The 23,048-nt window shown below is 38.6% G+C and overlaps 1 protein-coding gene across 1 annotated transcript; it reads right to left on the reverse strand.

Moving 5' to 3' along the window:
• Positions 1-316: 316 nt before the first annotated feature.
• LOC117294323 (DNA polymerase nu-like) lies at positions 317-22,337 on the reverse strand. Its single transcript, XM_033776682.1, has 25 exons — positions 22,152-22,337; positions 17,816-18,000; positions 16,487-17,330; positions 15,910-15,962; positions 15,427-15,512; positions 14,914-15,114; positions 13,405-13,562; positions 12,736-12,845; positions 12,313-12,425; positions 11,870-12,002; positions 10,922-10,986; positions 10,321-10,404; positions 9,347-9,442; positions 8,868-8,924; positions 8,542-8,595; positions 7,978-8,043; positions 7,014-7,146; positions 6,438-6,552; positions 5,572-5,654; positions 4,970-5,041; positions 4,034-4,204; positions 3,640-3,718; positions 3,305-3,372; positions 2,788-2,849; positions 317-1,794 (listed from the first exon to the last, which is right to left on the reverse strand). Exons 2-25 carry the CDS (start codon positions 17,961-17,963, stop codon positions 1,741-1,743), a joined length of 3,105 nt encoding a protein of 1,034 aa, XP_033632573.1. The 5' UTR covers positions 17,964-18,000; positions 22,152-22,337; the 3' UTR covers positions 317-1,740.
• Between the last annotated feature and the right edge of the window lie 711 nt (positions 22,338-23,048).

A 23,048-nucleotide genomic window follows, 5' to 3' on the forward strand; every position in this document is an offset into this window, starting at 1 on the left:
TAATTATCGGTAACTATGGGTCTGTGATCCAGGAAGTTATACACTTTTATTTGAGGATATGAACAAACAAATCATTCAATCACAAGTAAAAGTAGGGATGTGATAGGTCTTTTTTTTTGGGGGGGGGGGGGGGGGTGCAACCAAAACTGAGAAATCACATTCGTGTAATAGTTTTAAACAATGAGTTTTGTCGGAACCCAATGTTTAGCCCTGTGCTCTGGAACAAGTATTGGAACAATTCGTTTAGAGAACAATCGCGCAATGCAATTTAACACATTGTAACTGATAACAACAATTACAATTAAACCCAGTCCTGTTTTTTTTTATTACAATTCAAGATTTTAAGCATGTTTTTTGGTCCTTTCTGTGCACATGCAAGGCTGTTTTTTTTAATGAGTAAAGCGATTGGGTTAGAGAGGACTTAAGAATATTTGAAGAGTGATAAATATTAAGCCCATTAATTATTTTTTAGCAAAACTTTTTTTATAGTTAAACACCAGGTTCATTTAATTTAATTTGAAAATGAATTCCGTTGAATCAGTATTCCAGTCAAAAGGAGTAACTCAATTTTAACAGTTTGGCATTAAATGGTAAAAAAATGTGGCAACATTCAATTTTGCATAATAAACCACAAAAGTAGCTAAAAAGACAATAATAGCTTATATGAATTATGGATAAAACATGTATTCATACTTAATTAATTTTTAATGAAATTGTTTAAAAAAATTGTTTAAAACTATTTTTTTTATCTTATCATTACACACAAAACCTTTTGTCAATTAGAACAAGAAACACAAAGCCAAATTACTTATAGGAAAGAGTTAAACAGTGATAATATTTTATTCAAATGGAAATTCTTAGTATTGTTTAAACACAATATGTAAATAACTTGTATGGTGGAATGTATACAGTACTAATTAAACTACTACGTATTCAACTATTGATACAAACATGTGCCATGTCTTAAAATGTTTATTTTGGATGAAAAGATAATTAAAGAGGGCATAATATTTACAAAGTAGTCATTAAGATTGCTTTCGATTGCAAAGAGTAAGTGCTTTTCTATACATCTTAATGGAACTGAACTACGCGAGTATTCACGCACATAGTAAATGCGCATGACAAGAAGAATAATTCCTGGGCAATAATCTACTTGTCATGCGCTTTACGATCGTGGAACTGTTCCCCGGGTGTTGTAGACACGCGCGAACATCGCTATAGCAACATTCAACACATGAAAAAACTTATCATGGTGCATTTTATTTCAGTCGTCATTTCACCTTGCTCAAAATAATATTGTTCCGGTAACTGAATATGTATGAAGTATAGTCGAACAAATATAACATGGTTTATTTCTGGTGGACAGTAAATATGAGCTCCCTCGGTACTTAAAGTTGACAAACTAGTTTGTCAAACTAGTTTGTCAACTCCAGGGAATATTCAGCCTCAAACCATGTTATATTTGTATACTGTTGTTTCATTCAATTCATATTAAATAGGAATGTTTTTCCAGCATTGAACCAGCCAGCCCGACCACAAGGAGAGAACAGGTCCTCTAGTGTTTTAACAGAAAACCGCTGTAAGCTTTTTGAGCAAACTTCCCTAACCTCGAAGATGTCATCAATGTTTTTGTACAGCTAGAGTATCCATACAGTTCATTGCTGGAAAGAGTGGGCAGAGAATGGCGTGGGATGTGGCGGTGGTTGGAGTTGTATAACAAGCAGTGGAACAGCTACTGTGCTACTCCAGTTGACCCCAATTTGTCCCTGTACTTATTGACACTGGCAACGGCACCTGAAGCAGAATTTAGACACAAGGCGTTGGAGTTTGATTTTTCATTTATTTATTGTTTTTTGGGGTTAATTTCCCCCCCTTAGCGCTGTTGCGCTACCCACCCGAGCTACATATGTAAGCCTCTGTGTCCCGGTGCTCTAATTTTCGATACCTTAAGGGAAGCATGGACAAAACAAAAAAGGGAAAATAAAAAGACTCCATAGGGGAATTCTAAAGACCTGGGTGCTCCACAAGGAATTATGTGTACAAAGTCTATGGGAAGATCTACAGTACAGGGACAATGGAAAGAACAAATGATGTCTCCACAGGGATGCATATTGGAGAATGAGTGCGTGGTGTGAGATGATGTCTCCACAGGGATGCATATTTGAGAATGAGTGCGTGGTGTGAGATGATGTCTCCACAGGGATGCATATTTGAGAATGAGTGCGTGGTGTGAGATGATGTCTCCACAGGGATGCATATTTGAGAATGAGTGTGTGGTGTGAGATGTATTTGTAAAGTGAGTGTGGATGACCTATCCAAATAGTACTACGCGTGTCATCTTCATAGTGTGATACGCACATTATGCACAGCTGTACAGTACATTTGTTCATGTCGATTTATGCTGTCTTCTCCAGAGTGAAAACTGCGACTGCAGTCTGAGAACTACTAACCCCCTCCACAATCGTTAAGGATCATCCACTAGGAGCCTGGCTGGTAGAGTAGGATGCACTACCTTCCCAAACGTTTCATGAAGCAATTATGTTTCAGTGCCTTGCTCAAGGGCACAAGTGTCATGACCAAGATTTTAACCCACACTCTGCTGCAGACAACACCAGAGCTTGGGTCCAGTGAACTAGACCACTCGCCAAAAACAAACCACAGAACTACCATTTTGATTTTGATTTCAATAACAAACAAATAGTAAGAAACATGGAACAATACTTGTAAATCAAAGCAACATGAATTGGTATTTATCTCTAGAATAGTCAAAAGATTTGTAGAACTTACCTGCAGGTGGACTCCAGATCCAAAGTTAAACTCTGTCACCTCCATCTTGGCTTTAAGAATACCTTCAGAAGCAAAACAAAATAGATTCTTTTAATCACTCAAACAACAGCCGAGAAAATATATCTTTTGTATTATATGTGTCTGTGTTGCTGATCAGCAGAGTGTGGGTTCAAGTCCCAGTCGTGACACCCGTGTCCATAAGCTAGACACTTAACCATTGCTTCATCCTTCGAATGGGACGTAAAGCTGTAGGTCCTGTGTGTTGTGTAACACACGTAAAATAACCCAGTGCACTTATCGAAAAGGGAAGGGGTTCAGCATACTGCGCCACATCACCTTGTAAACCATTACATGGTGCTATGTAAAAGGAGTAGATCTCATAATTCAAACGTAGTCCCACATACCTTGCAGGAAAATACTGTATGTTAAAGCACCTTGAGCGTCACTGAGTGACGGATATGCACATTATATAAGAAGCCATTCATATTATTATTATTGTGGATGTCAAGTTACTGACCTTTGACCTGCTCAACATCCTGATCTGCGACCTCTAAGAGCAGCTCGTCATGAATCTGTACTAAAAGTCTGCAGAGGGAAAAATCAATATTGATCGTTAGACGAGAAAAAGGAATGCCATGGATGAAAACGAAGTTGCTGGGCAACTTTTGATCAGTACCGAATATGAGAAACACATGGATGTATTTAACAACAATTCCATAATGCAAAGAAGAGTACAATTGCGCAAATGATTACAAAAACAGTGATTGTCAAATATTTCATCAAGTAACGAACAATGATTTTCTGTTTGTCAGTATTTGTTTTGGGTTTATCAATGAATTGTTGTATTTTTACCTTGCTTTGAGTGTTGGTCTGGCTGCCAGTGCATGTACCACTTGAATCATAGCTACCTTACATACATCAGCTGCTGAACCTGTAAAATCAATCATATTTCAATAGTCAATTACTTCATGTAGTTATATGGAGTCTGATGCGAGAGTCTTGGAAGTGGGGGAGGGGGGCTTGGTTGGATCAGACCCAGTAGGTCATGAAGTAGGAAAGGGCTGGGTTTTTTGCGAAATTATTTACAACTTCTTCAACTGTTTTGTTTACATGGAGTACATTTTGCAGTGCATGTATATCATTGGGTAACAGTACGCCATGAAGTTCTGAAAAAAGCATTTCAGCTTCAAGCATTCAAGGGTGGGTATTATGAAGGGAAAAAACCACTCCTCTGTCTCAGAAATACCTTGGACCACAAAGTTGACACATTGCCTCTCAGCATGAGAGCGGACGTGAAAGTTACATGAGTTGATGTTCGGTATAAGACGACGTCTCTTGAGAATGGTCTGAACGAAGCCGTGACGCTGACAGCAGGAGATGCAGGACCTTGTGAAAGAACTCACACCACGAAATGTACCTGGAAAGGAAGCAAAATGAAGTTTAATTTGGGGGGTTTTACCCATACACTATAGACCTTGTATGTACGGACTGAGGGTCGATAAACACTGCACACTCATTGCTTTCCAAATTTGTTTGTTTCATGCGAACATTTGTTAAACATTCGTTATGAATTGAACAAATCAAGAATTGTGATTCAGTAAACTAGATATCGTGTATGGGTAAAAACCAAAATTATTAGACAACAATACTTTTTCTAATCATTGTGCAACCAGCTTGGTAGGATTCAATCCCACAACCTTGTGATTGCAAGTCCTGGGGTGGATTTCACAAAGGTAGTCCTAACTTAGGACTAGTCCTAGGCAATGCTAAGAGATAGGACCAGTCCTAAGTTAGGATGAGTTACTGGTCCTAACTTAGGACCAGTCCTATCTCTTAGCATTGCCTAGGACTAGTCCTAAGTTAGGACTACCTTTGTGAAATCCACCCCTGCAGTCTAACCATTAGACCACGCTTCAGAGAAACACCCACAGGCTATACAGGTGGGCGTTTAGGCAACGCCCCAATATTCTAGTGCAGATGTCTTCACTATAAGACCACTGAGATAAGTTATCATTAGATGAGTTTGTGGAAAAGTTTCCTTTTCCTGCCATCATCTTTTAACTCGTCATGAAATAAAATAGTATCTCATTAACTCAAACGAGATATTCCTTTTTGTAAAATTGAGTGAGAATGTGGTGGCAGGATATGGAAAACTCTCCAAGTTTTCTTTGTAAATACTCACTGAGGAAACTCTTGGTGAAGGTCTTTGCTTCTTCTCTACTCACGCTCAGTGTCTCGGCCAACTTGTCAGGACCTATCAGAGGAGGACCAAGGGTTATATACAACGGAGTAGGGTATTGTGCATTTTAAGTGGCCAGACTTTTACACATGCTAACAAGTTGATTCTTACAATGCTCAGAATGAGGTCAATTGAAAGACAAATTGAATTTAGAAAATGTTTGCAAAGTGGATAACAATGAGGTTAGTTGGATGATGTAACCACATGTCATATTTTTGAAAATCAGACAGAATTAGACATTGTTTTGAATATCAAGTTATCAAACAACTTTCAATGATTTTGTATTAATGTCATATTTTTCTTGATGATAAACTCTTTTCAGTTTTGTCTGATTTTGCAAGAAGACACTGAGAGAGACTAACTTGAGACTTATGGTTCTGTAAATCAATGACTCATTCCTTAGCTAATAACTCACTCCATCACTCACTCCATAATGCAATAACTCAATCATAACCCAATAACCCAATCATAACTGAATCACTCACCCTGTTACTCAACAACTCACTCCATAACTCAACCACTCATTTCTTCACTCAATAACTCACCCACTCCATAGATGACGGAGTAAACAATTCTCTTTGTCTTTTCTCGTTGTAACGTGGTGACCTCTGTGCTTGGTATCCCCAGCCTATAATGAGTTGAAGAAAAGTTTGTCAGGTTTGTTTGAAAATTGTGACTGCTCGAAATTCAAAAGAAAGAGATTTCAGTATTAGTTACAAAAAATGTTAACACCACTTTGTATAATGAACAGAATAGTACTTTAATTTCGCAAAATAAGATTTGTGTTGCTGTTGTTGTCACAAGTGAAAAAGTGGCAGTGGGATACAGCATCTTTTCTCTCGTTAATTTATATCTAACACCTAACAAGGACAACTGACATGAATGACTTGGTAAGTTTCAAACAGCTTTGGGTTGAACCAAGAAAAATTGACTAGATACATGTAGCTATATACTGTAGCTCAGCCAGGTTACTCCGAAGTTCACACGCTCAGGTCCCATGTTTGTCAATTTTACTTGGTTCAACCCAAACTTTTGTTAATTTACCTTGTCAGTTTCCCTTTGGTTTTGTACTTAATATTTGAAATAAAAAGTTGCATGCCCTTAAGGTGATCCTTCCATGCTACACGACAGAGTCAAGCTTAAATCAAAATTTGCGCTTCACAGTGTGAGACTACATTTGACCTTCATATTACTTCTAAATCAAACCTAAGTTGAAGTTTAGAACCCAAAACCTTAACCCCTGAACCAGATGAAACAACGTCAACGATTCATTCAATCACAATTTGATGACATCACTTCCAAACACCTGGTATTTGTAGTTGACAAAAACTGAATGTCTAGTTTTCTACTTATTTGAGTTTGACACACCAAGAGGTCATTGTTTAGCACAGGCCTTATCATACTAACTTACCACTGGGAGGTTAACTCAGCAAAGATATCTTGGCAGTCTTTCTTATTGAATGCTCGAAGTAAGACAGGATCATTGGACAGATGGGCAAGTAGACGAAGCTCTATTGACTGAAAGTCTATCAAGTAAAAAAGAGACAAAAGTAAACCAACCTCTATTCATCTTTTCTTGTTATTTTCTTATTGTATGATTTGTTCATTAATTCATTAATTCATTAATTGATTAATTGTAAACAACCAAAAGGCTTACACTATTCAAATTTACATAGTTTTTAGTTTAGAAATTTACAAAAACAAGCTACAGGAAACATCAATATATGCAAACAAATATGAAAGACTGCTCGAGATTCTATTCCAGAAGGGGAACTTTGAGAGGGCAGGGCCATTTTCATTGTACAAAGGGCACTTCGGTCTATAGGAAACTTTTCAATAGGCACCAAAGCAAGGACCAGGGCAACCGAGACCACTGCATTCATTGAATTTCTGACCTGCTTTTCAAACTTTCAAAGAGCTTTTTTATTTATGTGGTTAATCATGTAAACTTTACTTTGATGATTGATTGAGATTGAAATCACATTACCTGCAGCAATGAATGACCAGCCAGTGTGACTGACAAATGGCTTCCTGGCGAGGATTGAGACACATCCATGTTGCTCTTTATCGTTGACTGTCCCCTCAACAACAACCGACTGCTTTGGGATATTCTGAAGATTCTATTCAAGTAAATGAAGGAGTTCAAAGTTATCAATCAGGAACAAGTATTTGTAGAAGTAATTGAAGGATACTCTCTAAGGCTTCTGTCCCCCCCTTTCATCTCCTGTTGAACCTCGTGTTGATTTCTGCTTCGGACAAGACACTTGTATATGAATTAGGTTTTCAGTCCCTACTGGATTGCTTGGTGCTTGGATTGTCCCTCAGTTTGGGTTTTCCTTCCGTATCCATAATGGCAAACTTTCAGGAAGCTTGGTGGCAGCAGACTTACCCGATAAAATCTAATGCTCAGAACTACGTAAACAATGACAATTTACCTGGTAAGTCTGCTGCCACCTAGCGTTCCAAAGTCTCCCATTGGCATTTCTTCAACATTTACATTCAGGCCTACGAGTTACAATACAAGGAACTTTTACAAGTTCCCTGGTTTCATTATAAGAAATATAACAGGCAGAAGAAAATTTACAGTGACACCATGTAGATAGATCTCTTTTGAGTGGTTTTTGATGGACAGTAAACTCTGTCCGTCATCAGGAATCTCCATGCACAGACTCTTGACGACTGACAGAGTTTACTGTCAGAAACATCGAGTCCATCGGTTCTTCTGAGAACCAACAATCACTCAAAAGACATCTACCTACATGGTGTCATGGCAAATTATTGATGTTTATTGTCTTTCCACCATACAACGTTGAGTCAATCAATTCTTCCCAGAACCAACAATCACTCAAAAGACATCTACCTACATGGTGTCACTGCAAATTATTGATGTTTGTCTTTCCACTAAAACAAACTTTCAAGTCTTATTGAGAAATACAATAACATCTACTTACTGGATTAGCAGACTGTAAACGACCACTCGCTGCAGCCGTCTGTTCCCAGCTGGTATGTATATAACCCTTGAAGAAACAAACAAATATGGTTTGATTTGAAAGTGCCAATCAGTAAATTATTCTCTTTGATGAGAAAATGTTGGTTCTGAACAAAGCCAGGATTGGGATGATCGAAATCAAGCATCTGAAAGAACAAAACTTCGTGTGACAAGGGTGTTTTTTCTTTCATTATTATCTCGCAACTTCGACGACCAATTGGGTTCAAATTTTCACAGGTTTGTTATTTTGTGCATATGTTGAGATACACCAAGTGAGACGACTGGTCTTTTGCCAATAGGGTCCAATGTCTTTAAAGAAAAAATGCCAGGAGAATTATTAAGAAACAGATATACACGGTCTTGCTTCAGAGTTGTAGATTTTGACACATGATATTTTCAGACCAAAGACTGTAAGATTTTTCGGTAAGAATTCCAGAAATACTTTAAAAGTTTTCACAATAAAGAAACAACATCATGAAGAAACAGCATCATGCAAGTGTGGTTAGTTAAATTTAAGTGTACTTACATGGTCAACACTTTCTAGTAGTCCATCAACGTAGGTTGACTTGAGTTTGACAAGCTTTAAATAGGAAAACAACAAACGGCTTTTAATGCATAGGCAATAGTGTGGTAGTTGTATTAATAACTGAGAGCATTTGGTTCATACTTGATTTGATTTCACTGTGAACATCTTGATTTTCTCCCATTCAATTCGATGTAACCAAACCGAGGCTGGCAGGAGAAATAGTCTGGTTTGTTTTTGAACAATGAACATTAGCATCCATTACTGGTATTTGACACAGGGAACACGACCAAGATGGTGGTATTGTGGTAATGGTCTATGGCATTTACCTGTCTGTATCTCAGCACTAACTTTGGCAAGGGATGCAGTGACTGCAGTTTATTCAACTGAAATAACAAAGAAATAATAACAACAGTTAGTCTAATAGATGTAATTTGCATTGAAGACAAAGAATATACATGTAAATATTACACAATGTACAAAATCCACAGACAAATCACTTGAGTCGGATTGGAACCCACGATCTTTGCATTGATAGAGCAGATGTCTTACCACTAGAACACCGAGCTAGCCAAGTGGCTGGAGGCAGTTTGAATTCTATGGGTTAGCAGTGGGTATTGCAACAATTTAATGGACCTTATTTTTGCATCAGGAATAAAATAACTTGGGATATTACTGAGCATACAGTGCCTAGTACACACTGGTGTAAGGGTCAAAACAAACTATAACAGATGAAGACAGTATACTGTTCACACAATTACTGATTTGACTTGTTCAGTTTAGCTTCACATCACAGTCTTAGACTTACCACGGTTTCTGAAGTTGATTTCAGGTTCAAGACATTTGTCCGTGCTAGCTTCTTCCCCTGGCACAGCTTGTCAAGGTGCAGCTCTTCAAACAAAACCTGAAGGACAAACAAAGAAATAGTCACAAATTATGAAAGAATGTTGAGACTTTCTTTTTTAGCCTTTTTGTCAACAACGTGTCATGTACTCCTACTGTACCTCAAATTGTTTAGATAACTTTTGTACTGATTACTTTGATGTCATTTTGGGTTCAACAAAGATAACTTGATTAAAGGGGGACTTGACGCTGTAACCTTCAGGTTAAAATGCTGGCGCTGAACCAACTAAGTCATCTAGCCCTAATGTTGGCTGTCTCCCTTTTTTTTCAATATCTACCTTCGTGGGTGCCAGTCAGAAGCCAGTCAACCTAGACGTATAGCCAGAGACCACACCCAGGTTTATGATACAACCTGGGCAGCGGCAGCCAGGGGATCACCTTAAGGGGGTTGCAAATTGTTTTCCATAAATATCAAGTATCAACCCACAAGGGAAACTGACTGGTAAATTTTGTTGCTGAACAAGTACAAATAGACTAGAGTGGGAGTCTAGTTCCAATTCTACTTCCGTAGGGAGAATCAAGGGTTGCGATTATCGAAACATGGTGCTTTTCTCAACCCCAGGGTTGGTCTGTCTCGAGCTTGAGCTCCGTGTGCTACGCAGGGGAAACGCAGCTTGGCCTTCAGGCCTATACAATTTTGGAGCAGCGTGTCTTTTGCATGTGGTGGTTGGAACATCAGTAGACAGAGCCTTGAGCTGGAGACCATGCTGGGGTTTGAGAAATGCCACTGGTTTGAACCCACAATCTGATGACTCAAACACCAGAATAAGAGTCCATGCTGGGGTTTGAGAAATGCCACTGGTTTGAACCCACAATCTGATGACTCAAACACCAGAATAAGAGTCTGGTGATTGGTCAGGATACGCTTTAGAGACTTACATGTCTTAGTTGAGTGTGACTAGCAATCTGGAAGGAATGACCCGATGCCTTGTAGGTTTCTTGCTCTACTTGCAGGATCTTACTCTGAGAATAAAGGAAAACAACAACCTTGAGGATGGATGACACAGGAGAGGTATGAAGTAAAAAGACAAATAGGTTTATAAGATCTGGGGGCTATTTCACAAAAACGTATGGCTAGTCCTAAGTTAGGACGAGTAACTCATCCTAACTAGAGATAAGACTGGTCCTAACTCTTTGTGAAATCTACCCGAGGAAGCTTAGAAGCTTTAGGTTCAGAGGGGGATTAAATCCGTATCAAAGGGGTAGGGAAGTAAGGGTGAGGCAGGGAGGGATCAACTAAAAGCAGGGATAAGTCTGATCCTTTCTCTGTGGTTGTATAAAATTCTAAAACAAAATGCACCCGTGAGACAAGAAGAGTTTTGAGAACTAACAAGATACTGAAGGGCAGTGACTTGTCTGGCACCAGATCAAATCCACTATTTGCAAACCCATGGTTCATTGTGATGAAATCCTTGATAACACATCAAATTAATGTTTGTGTAATCTTGTATTGTATAGTTTTAAATAAGAAACAATTTACCTGCAGTATCTCAGCATACTGAACCAATGTCTTTGAATGCACAGAAATTCCTTGAACCTCCATTGCTAGGGATAGACAATATAAAATGTTAATTTCATTCAATGACTGACAACCAAACAAATCAATCTGCAACAAGGGTCTAGTTTCATAAATCCTTTTAACTCAAAACCTTTCTACGAGCACAAACAAATCTTGCCTATAGCCAAAAAGCTTACCAGACAAAATGTCATACTGTTGGCATTCTTGCATCTGGTTCCCAAATAATTTCTTGCTAAACTAAGAAAATTTTGCTGAATGAGACCTTCATCAAACCAGGACCTTGTATTTCTGAGCAGATGATGTAACACTCTCAAACATTGAGAAAATAAAATTAGCTGTTGCAAAACAACTAACCTACCCGAAGGACAGAGGGTATACATGCAAAGAAAAGGTTTTGGGCCTGACGTTTTCAACCCTAACAGTGTCTTTCTCAAAGGTCAAAGACTCGACAAAGATTCTGCTGGGGTCAAAACGTCAGGCCATTCAATATTTGTTTGCACCCTCAAAGATTGGTACAGTATATATACTGATCAGTCCTTGAACTGACTCTGCAGACTGGGTGTACTGTATAAGAGAAGTGTATAAACCTTATGCACATGACGTCATTTCAGTTGGGCACTCTCACCTAGAGGTCAAAAGGAGGTTGTTCATTGGCCAATACTGTGCGCCGAAATCTGTGCGTCTCGATTGTTTGGTCACTGTTTTTCCTCTAAGATGGCGGCTGGATGACGTCAATGCATAAGGTATATTGCGTGAGTTTGGGGTGGGTGAACTTGATGTGATATTTAGGTGAGCTGGTCGGCCACAGCCATCGAGGGATACCACAAGCCACTTTCACAGTATTGTGTGCTTCCTGTTCTCAAACCAAACGCACAAAGCAAATGCAGCCCAAGACAAGATGTCTACTACCTGCTAGGATCGGGCACAGTCTCATCTCTACATCTTGGAACAGCTGCCATAGGTTAGCCTCCTTCAAACGGGGGAATAAATGCTTCATAACGGATCCAAGTAAGGCCAGGTCGTTGTAGGTAGCTGAACATTTCTGACAAACAAAACAAACAGAAAACAATACAATAATTTTCTCAGTCATTACACATTTATGATACAACAATCTCCGCACCCAGTCCTTCTGCAACGAATTACCTTTCAAGCTTTGTTCTTTAGAATAATCAGAGCTTAATGATATTATTATATAATTAGAACAAGGAAATTTTGCACACAAAAATTATTCTGGCAAGAATCAAGAAATAATTTTTTTCCAGGAAGAAGTTGTGAAGAGTGTCACATGTTATTACATTCAGGATTTGATTTAAATGAGACAATTTCACAACTCAGGCTTCTGATTGGCTGACCTTATAATCAGGCAGGTACGTGGTGAGTAGATCGGTGAATGTGATTGGTGGATGATCAGCGTCTAGGAGCCAAGCAGCCACTTTAGGATCAAACACCAGCCACTTGGAAGCTACTAAGGAAAGGAAAAACATACAAAGAGAGAGAGAGAGAGAGTATGAGAAAAAGATTGACAAAATAAGAGCAAATTCAAGTGGCACATTTAGTTGACTACTGACCACCAACATACATGCGCAGTGACGCAATCACTCGAATGACTTAATTGGAAGCCTAGTCAACCTTACGTGCCACAGTATTCAACCAACACTCCAATGCCTTCAGCATTTTGGCTAAAGTGTCTATCACTGGTTCCCCTCTGCGCTTTACACAACCTGACTAACAAACAGAACACTAGAAGTGAAGACAAATTTAAGTATTATACGCACCTGTCACAGGGTCCAGATTGAAGCTTACAAGAACTGCATGAATCATCTCCTGAGCATCAAAGCAAATCTTCTGGATTGACTCATTACTCATTACATTAAGAAGAGTTTCCCTGTAAATGAAGAGGACTCAAGATCAACTTCAGCAGATAAGGCTGAATGACTTAAATCAATATTACTCATTACATTAAGAAGAGTTTCCCTGTAAATTTGAGTCCTCTTTATTCAATAAAGATGACTAAATGTGAACATCAGATCACTGCAGATCATTGCCTCATTGAGACTCAAAAGAGTTTCCCTGACTCGTTACTCATGAAATCATTACTCGCAGTCATCAGATTAGGTTCTAAGGAGAATTTGGAATGAGTATCAAAAATAACCAACTCAACTAATCACTCTTATGACTCAAACATTTCCCTGTAAACAAAGAGGAATCAAAGTGAGTGTCAACTAAAAAAATTGATTCACTACTCATTAGACTGAGCTCACAAGAGTTTTCCTGAAAACACAGAGTACTCAAATTGAGTATATTAAATCATTGCCTTTAAATTATCACTAATAAAATACACAATTAAAATTTAAGGCTATGTCTTTGTCAAATCCGACCAAGGATGATTTCTGAATTCTGCTCAAATACCAAATTATACTTTGATCTACATTAATTTGATTTACCTGCTCCATTGGTGCACTTCGATGTCAGCAATTTTGAGTGGTAGGGAAATCCCCTCCAGTTGACTCATTGTTTTCCTCACACCTGTTCCTCCTTGCTCGGTGTAGGTAATCACCAGACACTCAGCAGCACCATCACTGGGTCCAATACAACGCTTCTTCTGTACATTCATGTTATGAGAGAGTATAAGATATCAATAACATTCATATCTAATGTAACTCAGCAGCACCATCACTGGCTCCAATACAACGCTTCTTCTGTACATTCATGTTATGAGAGAGTATAAGATATCAATAACATTCATATCTAATGTAACTCAGCAGCACCATCACTGGCTCCAATACAACGCTTCTTCTGTACATTCATGTTATGAGAGAGTATAAGACATCATTAACATTCATATCTAATGTAACTCAGCAGCACCATCACTGGGTCCAATACAACGCTTCTTCTGTACATTCATGTTATGAGAGAGTATAAGATATCATTAACATTCATATCTAATGTAACTCAGCAGCACCATCACTGGCTCCAATACAACGCTTCTTCTGTACATTCATGTTATGAGAGAGTATAAGACATCATTAACATTCATATCTAATGTAACTCAGCAGCACCATCACTGGGTCCAATACAACGCTTCTTCTGTACATTCATGTTATGAGAGAGTATAAGATATCAATAACATTCATATCTAATGTAACTCAGCAGCACCATCACTGGGTCCAATACAACGCTTCTTCTGTACATTCATGTTATGAGAGAGTATAAGACATCATTAACATTCATATCTAATGTAACTCAGCAGCACCATCACTGGGTCCAATACAACGCTTCTTCTGTACATTCATGTTATGAGAGAGTATAAGATATCATTAACATTCATATCTAATGTAACTTAGAATCTGCTGGAGAATGCTAGAGCAGATCCAGGTAATTTACCAGTTAGAGGGCCAACCCCAAACCCCCCCTTAAAAACAAAGAGAGAGAAGACATAACTGCAATGGTTGCTGGATGGTTGCCATAATTGTGGATACATATCATGTGGGATTTACAAATATAGTTCTGTAGCGTGCAATAGAGCTACATAATGTTAGGATAATAATAATAATAATAATAAGACATTTGTAAGGCGCCTAATGTGAAAAGCCTGTAATGGCACAAGACTAAATATTACAAAAGGAAAAAAGTCGTGAGCAGGGACGGAGGGGTTTGGACCCCCTGGACCTGTGCCTGTGGAATGAGTTGGGTGGTGGGTTCATATCCCACTTGAGGTGTCTGTAGATACTTGTCCACACGGCTTATGATAGATCAGTGTAGGGCAAACTGCTCAAATAAGTGGAGTGCAGGACTGAAGTTACACAAAGGCCATGGTCTCTGTTGCCCCTGGTCTTAGCCTAGGTGCCCCTTCAAAAGTGTCCCCTAGATTGTTCACCGGAAGTACCCTTTGAATTGAAAATGGCCATGTCCTCTCCAGTAAAAATCCATGCTTGTGATTGATGAATACTTACATTTGATGAACTTTGGGGTTCTCTTAACTGAGATGATCCATCTCTGTATACAAGACACATGTAAACTTCATCTACTTCAATCAATCGCTCACAAACTTCAACCCTTGATCTGACTGTCATTCCGGCAACACTCTTGATCATTCCATCTTCCTTACTACACATCGTTGTTGAAGTGATGCTAGAAGTAGAACCACCAAACAGCTGAGAGTCAAAAGAAGTCAGGATAAATATTAAGACTACTTTAGCCAACTATTACACTTGGGTGTTATTGACCACCTTATGGTAAATTAATTGAAGGATATAAAAGCAGCAAAGAGGTTTGAGAACGGAGTTTTCCTTCTCCTAGGTGGGCAACCTTCCATGGATTATGAGCCCAACCTGCCTGGGTCATAAAATTTACAATTTCAGACTTGTCAGGACGTGTATTGTCATTCTGTCATGATTATACAAAAATGAATTGTCTCTAAAAGCAAAAAAAAAAGGTGAAGTATATTTGGCAAAACATTACTATACCTTATCAAGTGTAGGGTGCCCTGACTTGTTGATGTTAGACTGTAGGCCTTGGAGCTCACGACTATTCTTGACCTTCAAAGGCACATCTGAATATTAGTATGAAAACAAACAACGAGATAAGAAGTTGCACTGCTGGATGGAGAAGCAAACAAGAGATGGTTCAACTAGTTTTACTCTGGGAGCATCAACATGGCAAAAGATCAAGAGGGCATCCTGCAACAACATTTATGGAGCAGGACTTTGGAGTTGACCGTCATGACCTACCAGCCATCATGGAGTGAAGAGATCAGTATAAAATCTGCTGTCAAAAATGTCTTAGTTCGCTTAATTTTATGATGAAGTAGTTGTAAACAAAAGATTCAACTTGACTTCATAGCAATAGCTTGAGAGCTTTCAATTTACACAAGAACTTTAACATCAAAAACACCAACTGAAGATATTTTGACAAAACAATGAAGTTTTCAGTTGGAAATTTCATCTGACCTTGCTGATGTGACGTTGAGCTGTCAAAGGCCTTCCTCTTCAAGTCAACTTGTCTGAAAAAAACACAACAACATACCAGTATGAAAATCAGAAAGTCCAAAATGCTTCTTAAACATTAATGGCATGACATTTCAACTCTAGCAGAGTCTTTTTTTCGGAAACATCAGGCCTTTAAAAATATTTTTACAGAGTTTGCAACTGCTAATTCTATTGTTCTCATTTGTACTGTTAAATCTACGGCACAATATGAAACTAACTGACAATAGTTAAAGTACAAGTAAAGTCTGCCCGGGCCTTCTCCGGTTTCATTGGCATTAACCAACTGAAACATGTGTATTCTCCCTGGACAGGATATCAGTCCATCACACAGGTCACTCCCAGCTCTCAAACCCATTTGTACTCCTGGGTGGAGAAAAGCAATCATGATAAAGTGCCTTGCCCACAAGTGTTGCGACAGACTAGGCCAGGATTCGGACCCACACTCAGTAAATATTAAACTGAACTTTAATCTCCTGACCTAGACCTGTTAACATGACGTTACACCCCCTTAATTTTTTTTGGCAAGTAGGGGGCCTACCTTAGTACAGTCTGATCAGATGTTTGTTTATTTCCTGATGTAATTCTAGTCTCTAATCCAGCCACTGGAAGCTTGGATGCCACTACTTCAACAAACTGCCCTACTCCTGGGTGTTGCTTTTCTACACTAACAGCGTCTTGATGAAAGGCTAACTCTCCATCTCCATCAGTGTTTCTAGCTCTTCTAGCAGGATGAACTATGTCCTTCTTATCTAAGAGATTACTAACTGAACCACTGTTTCCTAAGGTTTTCATTAAACTAAGATCACTACTACCCTCAATATGCTCTGGATTCCTAGTTAGGTCCCTGCTGGACTCCTCAACTGTTTGTTGGAACTCCAGATAATAATTTGTGTCGATCGGAGGGCTGTTTGAAAGCTGGGATGAAACAGGTACACTGCCGATAAGTGGAGCACCATGAGGATCAGATCTTAACTGTGGTGGATTACTACATGTCGATGAAGCAGTGTACCTAGCATTCTCACCACTGCTGGCCTCTCTCTCAAAATCTGACCTATGAACCCTAGAAGACTCTAGTCCTTTGTGGTGGCCACCATCTAGCCTATGCCAATCAGCATCCTTACTGTATCCTCCTGCATTTGTAAATCCTATCTGATGGGTACCTCTTCGTGTCGATGAAGGGATAGAAGCTTGCTCTATGCCAACACTAAACAAAGAAGGATTCTGAGATGATATATCCTCACTCTTAATCTCTGTCGAGCCTTCAACCACCTCAGCTCTACTTGGAACACTTCTCTCTGAGCTCTCAGCTTTGATAGCATCCTGAGAGGGATTTTCATCTTTGAAACTTTCCTGGTAGAGGGTCTTGTAATATGACTTCGGATCTGTTGAATTCAGCAAACAAATATTGCAGTACTTTGATTGTTTCTTAAAATTTTAAAACATGATTTTGAGAATATTTAGACAACAGGTGCGAATTTGTAGTTTGCCAAAATTGTGGAAATGGTCAACCAGCAGCAGAAAACCAGTTTTCTATGGCACGAATAATTATTTTGAAAAAAAACCCAAAAAAAAACCCAGATTATCCGCTTAAAAGTTGCATGCCTAACATTCTTGAAAAAGTTGATCTTAAAGTTAGCTTCAAGTTCTGGTGTTTCTGATCAGCAGGATGTGAGTTTGAGTCTTGGTCTGGACACTAGTGTCCTTTAGCAAGACACTTCAATATGATTGTGTCCTTATGACATGCGCACACAACTCTCCATTAGCCCCCAAACCTAAAGAGCTAAAGAGCCAATTCAATTTGTATCCTTGGCTATACAAAGTGGATTGGCTTTATCTATGTCATGGGGCTAACTTTAAACCAAAGTACCTAAAGGGACTAGTCTCTGCTGTCTCGCTTCTTCTCTTTTTCTATGAGCCTCACGCAGAGCATGTAGTATAGTCCATGCATCATCGGACATCATGTGGATATCATCAGGCTCTGGTGGCGTCTTGAGGGGAGTCCATACTGGGGACATTGCAGGAGGTTGTTCAGCAGACAGTACACAGAAAACCCTGCATGGTAAAACCACAAACATTGTATCTAGGGGGTGCCGCATGAAACGTGGCATCACGCTAGTTAATAATAATATTAAATAAAGAATCATATTTATTATTATTATTAAAGTGCAAAACAGTAGCGGAAAGATTCTGCCTTGAGGCGCTGGAAAAGTTTGTATAAAAACAGTATAGCTCCATGAACCCTGGAGATTCTTTCCTCCATCAATAACGAGTACAAAACTTCTTCTGAAAGCACCCTCTTTTGGATCACCTTGTTTTACAATTACAGAATCTCCAAGGGACAGATTTTCCCTAACTATGAACTAGAACACCGGAATTTAGTTGCGATAACGTAACCCCCCTGACGGCCGTCGGGAGGAGGGTTATGTTAACGCAACTAGCATTAGCACTGTAAATGGCGGAAGTAATATCTCTCGCAACGTAAAACTTATAAGATTTCAGCACTGCTGATGAAGTGTTACTGTAAAGTATAACTGCGTAAAAGTGTCATTGTGAAAAAGTTGGATAGGATACAAGTAATAATAATATAAATGAATGGTGGCAACCTTCTGAGGCCCACGGGTGCTCCCAAGTCAACCCATGATCGCTCGAGAGGCAGATTCGGTGAGGTGACATTGCCATTGCTGTATACTTTACTTACTTTACTTTACTTTAGTCCATCGATGCTTGTAAGCAGTGGCAATGCCTAGCTGTTCATCGATCGAGGGGTTGTCAGCAATGTACCACCAAGGTGTAGAATTTAGAAAGCTACCGCTTACCGGTGCGTTGTCTTTGTCGAGGAGATTTTTAGTCACAAACAGTCGCCTGTCAATTTATTCTGTGCTGTTTGTTGTTGGAACCTTAGAGCCTATCCCCTTTGCCAACATTGGGAGAAACAGGAGCAGAATTCGAAACCACACCATTTCTAAAATGACAACTGGTAGTAAACAAAACAATAATTATTCACACTTCCAGCACGACGCGTGATGGCGCTGTGTACTCTCAACTGTGGTTGCCTCTCAGAGGGCGGAGCGAGCCCCCACTCCCTTTTTAAAATGTAAAAAGAACAAGGAAAACGAACCTTGCCCCCTTAATCCCCTCCCAATTCTTTGTAAGGAAACCAAAACGAACCGATTCCCGTTCCTATCTCAGTTTTCAAATTTTTGAAAAGGAAAAAGGAAAAAGCAAACCCTTTTCCTTTTACCGTTTTGGAATCCACACGGACGGAAAAGAAAAAACGAAACCCTTTACCGGTGATCGTGTTATGGAACGCCAAAGAGGCAATAGGTAAAGGGTTACGGCGTCTGTTTTTCCTTTTTCCTTTTTCAAGATTAAAGCACTGTAAAGGGTAAAGGGTTTGTTTTTCCTTTTTTCCTTTTTGAAGATAAAAAAACGGTAATGGGTAAAGGGTTTGTTTTTTCCTTTTTCCTTTTTGAAGATTAAAACACGGTAAAGGGTAAAGGGTTGGTTTTTTCTTTTTCCTTTTTGAAGATTAAAACACGGTAAAGGGTAGAGGGTTTGTTTTTCTTTTTTTCTTTTTTGAAGATTAAAATACGGTAATGAGTAAAGGGTTTGTTTTTTCTTTTTCCTGTTTGAAGATTAAATAACGGTAATGAGTAAAGGGTTTGTTTTTTCCTTTTTCCTTTTTGAATATTAAAACACGGTAAAGGGTAGAGGGTTTGTTTTTCTTTTTTTCTTTTTTGAAAATTAAAATACGGTTATGGGTAAAGGGTTTGTGTTTCGTTTTTCATTTTTGAAGATTAAAAAATGGTAAAGGGTTTGTTTTCCCTTTTTCCCTTTTGAAGATTAAAAAGGGTAAAGGGTAGAGGGTTTGTTTTTTCCTTTTTTTCTTTTTGAAGATTAAAAAATAGTAATGGGTAAAGGGTTTGTTTTTTCCTTTTTCCTTTTTAAAGATTAACAAACGGTAATGGGTAAAGGGGTTGTTTTGTAGTTCATTACATATTCAAAAAAGGGTCTCAGGTCTCTATAGTTGTCACTATTAAGCTATATTCATAAGTATTTTATGTGAAAGTATTACCACATAAACCAAAAGGGAAATTAACTGGGTATTTTAATTGGGGTTGAACAAAAGAAATTACAAGATTGGGACTGGAACCTTTGACCCCCGGATAAACATGCTCCACCAACTGATGAGCTATGTTGGCGGTCTCCCTATTAAAATTGTCAATATCTTTGTTCGGGGGTGCCATCCAACCGTTAACTGCAGTGTTGTAGCCAGGGTTCACAACAAAATTGCAAAACAACCTGGGAAGCGGCAGCCAGGGGATCACCTTAAGGGGATGCAACTTTTTATTTCAGATATCAAATATTTAATAAAAAATATTGTCTTCAGATTTTAAAGAAACCAATAAAATGTGTGAAGCCTCATTGGAATTCGAAACGGGATCAATAAATCAGCAACCCAAACTACCAGTTATTTAATTTACGTGTTCTGTTTTATTTCACTACAACACTATCTAGCACAATGTTTCACAATTACAAAATATACTTATTTATTGTAGATCTCTATATCCTGTAATACGTTATGAACAGAAAAAAACTGTATTTCTTTTTAAAGATAAGACTCTAAAAAACTAAACAAAATAATAATGCAAAATAATACTGACACTATGTCTAACCTGTGGGCATGGTGGTTCAAGTTTAGAACTATTTGTTACAGGGGCCAACGTACCCACTTTTTATATTCAAATTTAATGCCCAACCATTTTATATTTTGATGAAGTTTGAATGTTAAAGCCTGAGAAACAAGTTAATGTTCGATTACTGAACTGTGGTGTGATTGTTAAGTGTACATCCGAAACAGTTTTTCACCTTGAAAAGTTTCAAATTATTCTACTTGTTAACAATTAAAATTGGACCCTATTGGTAAGTGTTATTTATTTTTAATTATCAAAGACCAGTCTTCTCACTCTCAACATATGCCTAAAATAACAAACCTGTGGAAATTTGAGCTCAATTGGTCGTCGAAGTTGCGAGATAATAATGTGGAAAAAACACCCTTGTCACATGAAGTTATGTGCTTTCAGATGCTTGATTTCGAGACCTCAAAATCAAATTCTAAGGTCTTAAAATAAAATTCCTGGAAAATTACTTCTTTTTCGAATACGACGTTACTTCACAATGTTTTATACCATCAACCTCTCCCCATTACTCGTTACCAACCAAGTAAGGCTTTATGTTTATAACTATTTTGAGTAATTACCAATAGTGTCTAGTACCTTTAAGCAGAATGCAGCATCAAAGTCCAGCTTTCACCAGAAGACAATGGCCCGGTTTTAAAAATACCGGCCTCTGGTCTAGTGTTAACTTCCAGCCCTGGTGGGGGTAGGGGCTGAGTGTTAATGTAGAACGGTTGCACAGCCCTGTATGCTTCATTTTTGAAAGGCATTTGCTTCTTAGTGTAGAAAACCCAATGAGGAAATTGTAAATTTCTATCGGAGCATTTCAAGTGCACCAAGGCAATGACCAGGACCATGGAGGCAATTGCCTTTGTTGCCTCCGTGGAGTACCAGGACTGGTTGCATGGTGTCAGACCACAAGACCTCAATCAGCATGTCAATCAGTTCCCGAGTATTAAATCAACAGCTTGCGCCAAGTTGTTTACAAACCCATCTGGTGTGACTACAGACTGACTCTCATCTTCAGGTCTGTGGACAGATTCAAGACAAATACAACGGTTATTACATTTGAAGCAATTCATTAAAGTAGAACAATATTGAAGAACAAGAGACTTCTGATGATTTCTGGAATGCATCATTTCTCTATCACAAATAATTGTCTGTCAAAACTGGAAAAAGAGCATAATTCGACATGAAATCTGAATAAAAAAGACACTTTTTACAACAAGAATTGTGCGTTGATGAACACAAATGCCCAGCTGATATAGTCTAATTGGTTTTAAGTTATCGCTCAGACAACAAATTGCTTATTTTAGCCATAAAGACATTGACATTCATCCAAGGGGTTACGAAAAACATTAGGCTTCAAGTTCAAGTCTAATTGTAGATGATTTATTTAAAAAAACCATTTAGTTTTTTATTTTGAACAATTTTCCTGTTATCCTACTGAAAACCCATGACACCAGAATAAGGTACACCAATTACTTTTGCAATTGGCTATAACAATATTTAAAAAGGCCTACTTACAATTTACAGTTTCTGTCAGAAGAACCATGGAACTTCTGGAACAACTAACTTTCTAGCTAGCAGACGGACGGACGTGATGAGGTTTCATCCCAACTTTATAATTGTCCCGCCCAACTTGAGTGTTACAGTTGGGACGGCCCAACTACAGTTGGATCCAGAGATCTGTAACCAACTAGTCTTGGAGGAAAACCGTCTTGTCTTGATTTGTAACAATTTCTCTAACGTAAAGGGCGCTATCACTGACGAACAACTCTTACGGCATTCGCTCCACGTGCGCCGCTCGCCGTTCTCGTGATAGCGCCATCCACGTTGGAGAATTTATGACAATTTTACCCGAGACAAGACTAGCTGGTTGCAGGTCTGTGGATCCCAACTACAGTTTAGCCGTCCCAACTGTAACACGCAAGTACAACCCAACTACAGTTGCGACATAGTCAGTGCCCCAAGTTTACGCTGTGTTTTGGATAGCATAGGAACTAAAGACGCCCGGAAGCCAGGTTAACAATATCATCTGAAAATTGTGCCGTAAAAGAAACGCCCAAAACAGTTTTTATCCCAAAATACATGTTTATCTACTTTATTCCTCCAATTTCTTTGTTTGTGTACAATAAACACAATAAAATAGTTATTCATTAACACTGCAGCAAATACACAACCGACTGAAAGCCTGTCTAGTGTCTAAATAAAGTTTAGCACGGTCCCCTTGATGGTTTTTAAATGCTTTGTCTTTTGAACACGAGGAGCTTGGGTTTCAGATCATCAGCTTGTCAACCTCGTATTCAGGGAGCGAGACGTGACTACATGTCCGTACAGTAGAATTTCCACGAAGATCATAAATTTCGTAAAAGGTTGCAGTTGGAACTCTACAAAAATTAATTTTGTGCGTACGTGATCTAC

Source organism: Asterias rubens, chromosome 9, assembly GCF_902459465.1.
Source record: "Asterias rubens chromosome 9, eAstRub1.3, whole genome shotgun sequence".
NCBI lineage: Eukaryota > Metazoa > Echinodermata > Asteroidea > Forcipulatida > Asteriidae > Asterias > Asterias rubens.

Excerpts from the sequence above, each read along its gene's own strand:
- LOC117294323 (XM_033776682.1), bottom strand. The coding sequence starts at position 17,963 with ATGTCCCCAGTATGGACTCCCCTCAAGACGCCACCAGAGCCTGATGAT. Across the intron at positions 8,596-8,867 it reads TAGTGCTGAGATACAGACAG|CTTGTCAAACTCAAGTCAAC; the intron begins GTAAATGCCATA and ends TCCTATTTAAAG. Across the intron at positions 4,205-4,969 it reads CTTCACCAAGAGTTTCCTCA|GTACATTTCGTGGTGTGAGT; the intron begins GTGAGTATTTAC and ends CTTCCTTTCCAG.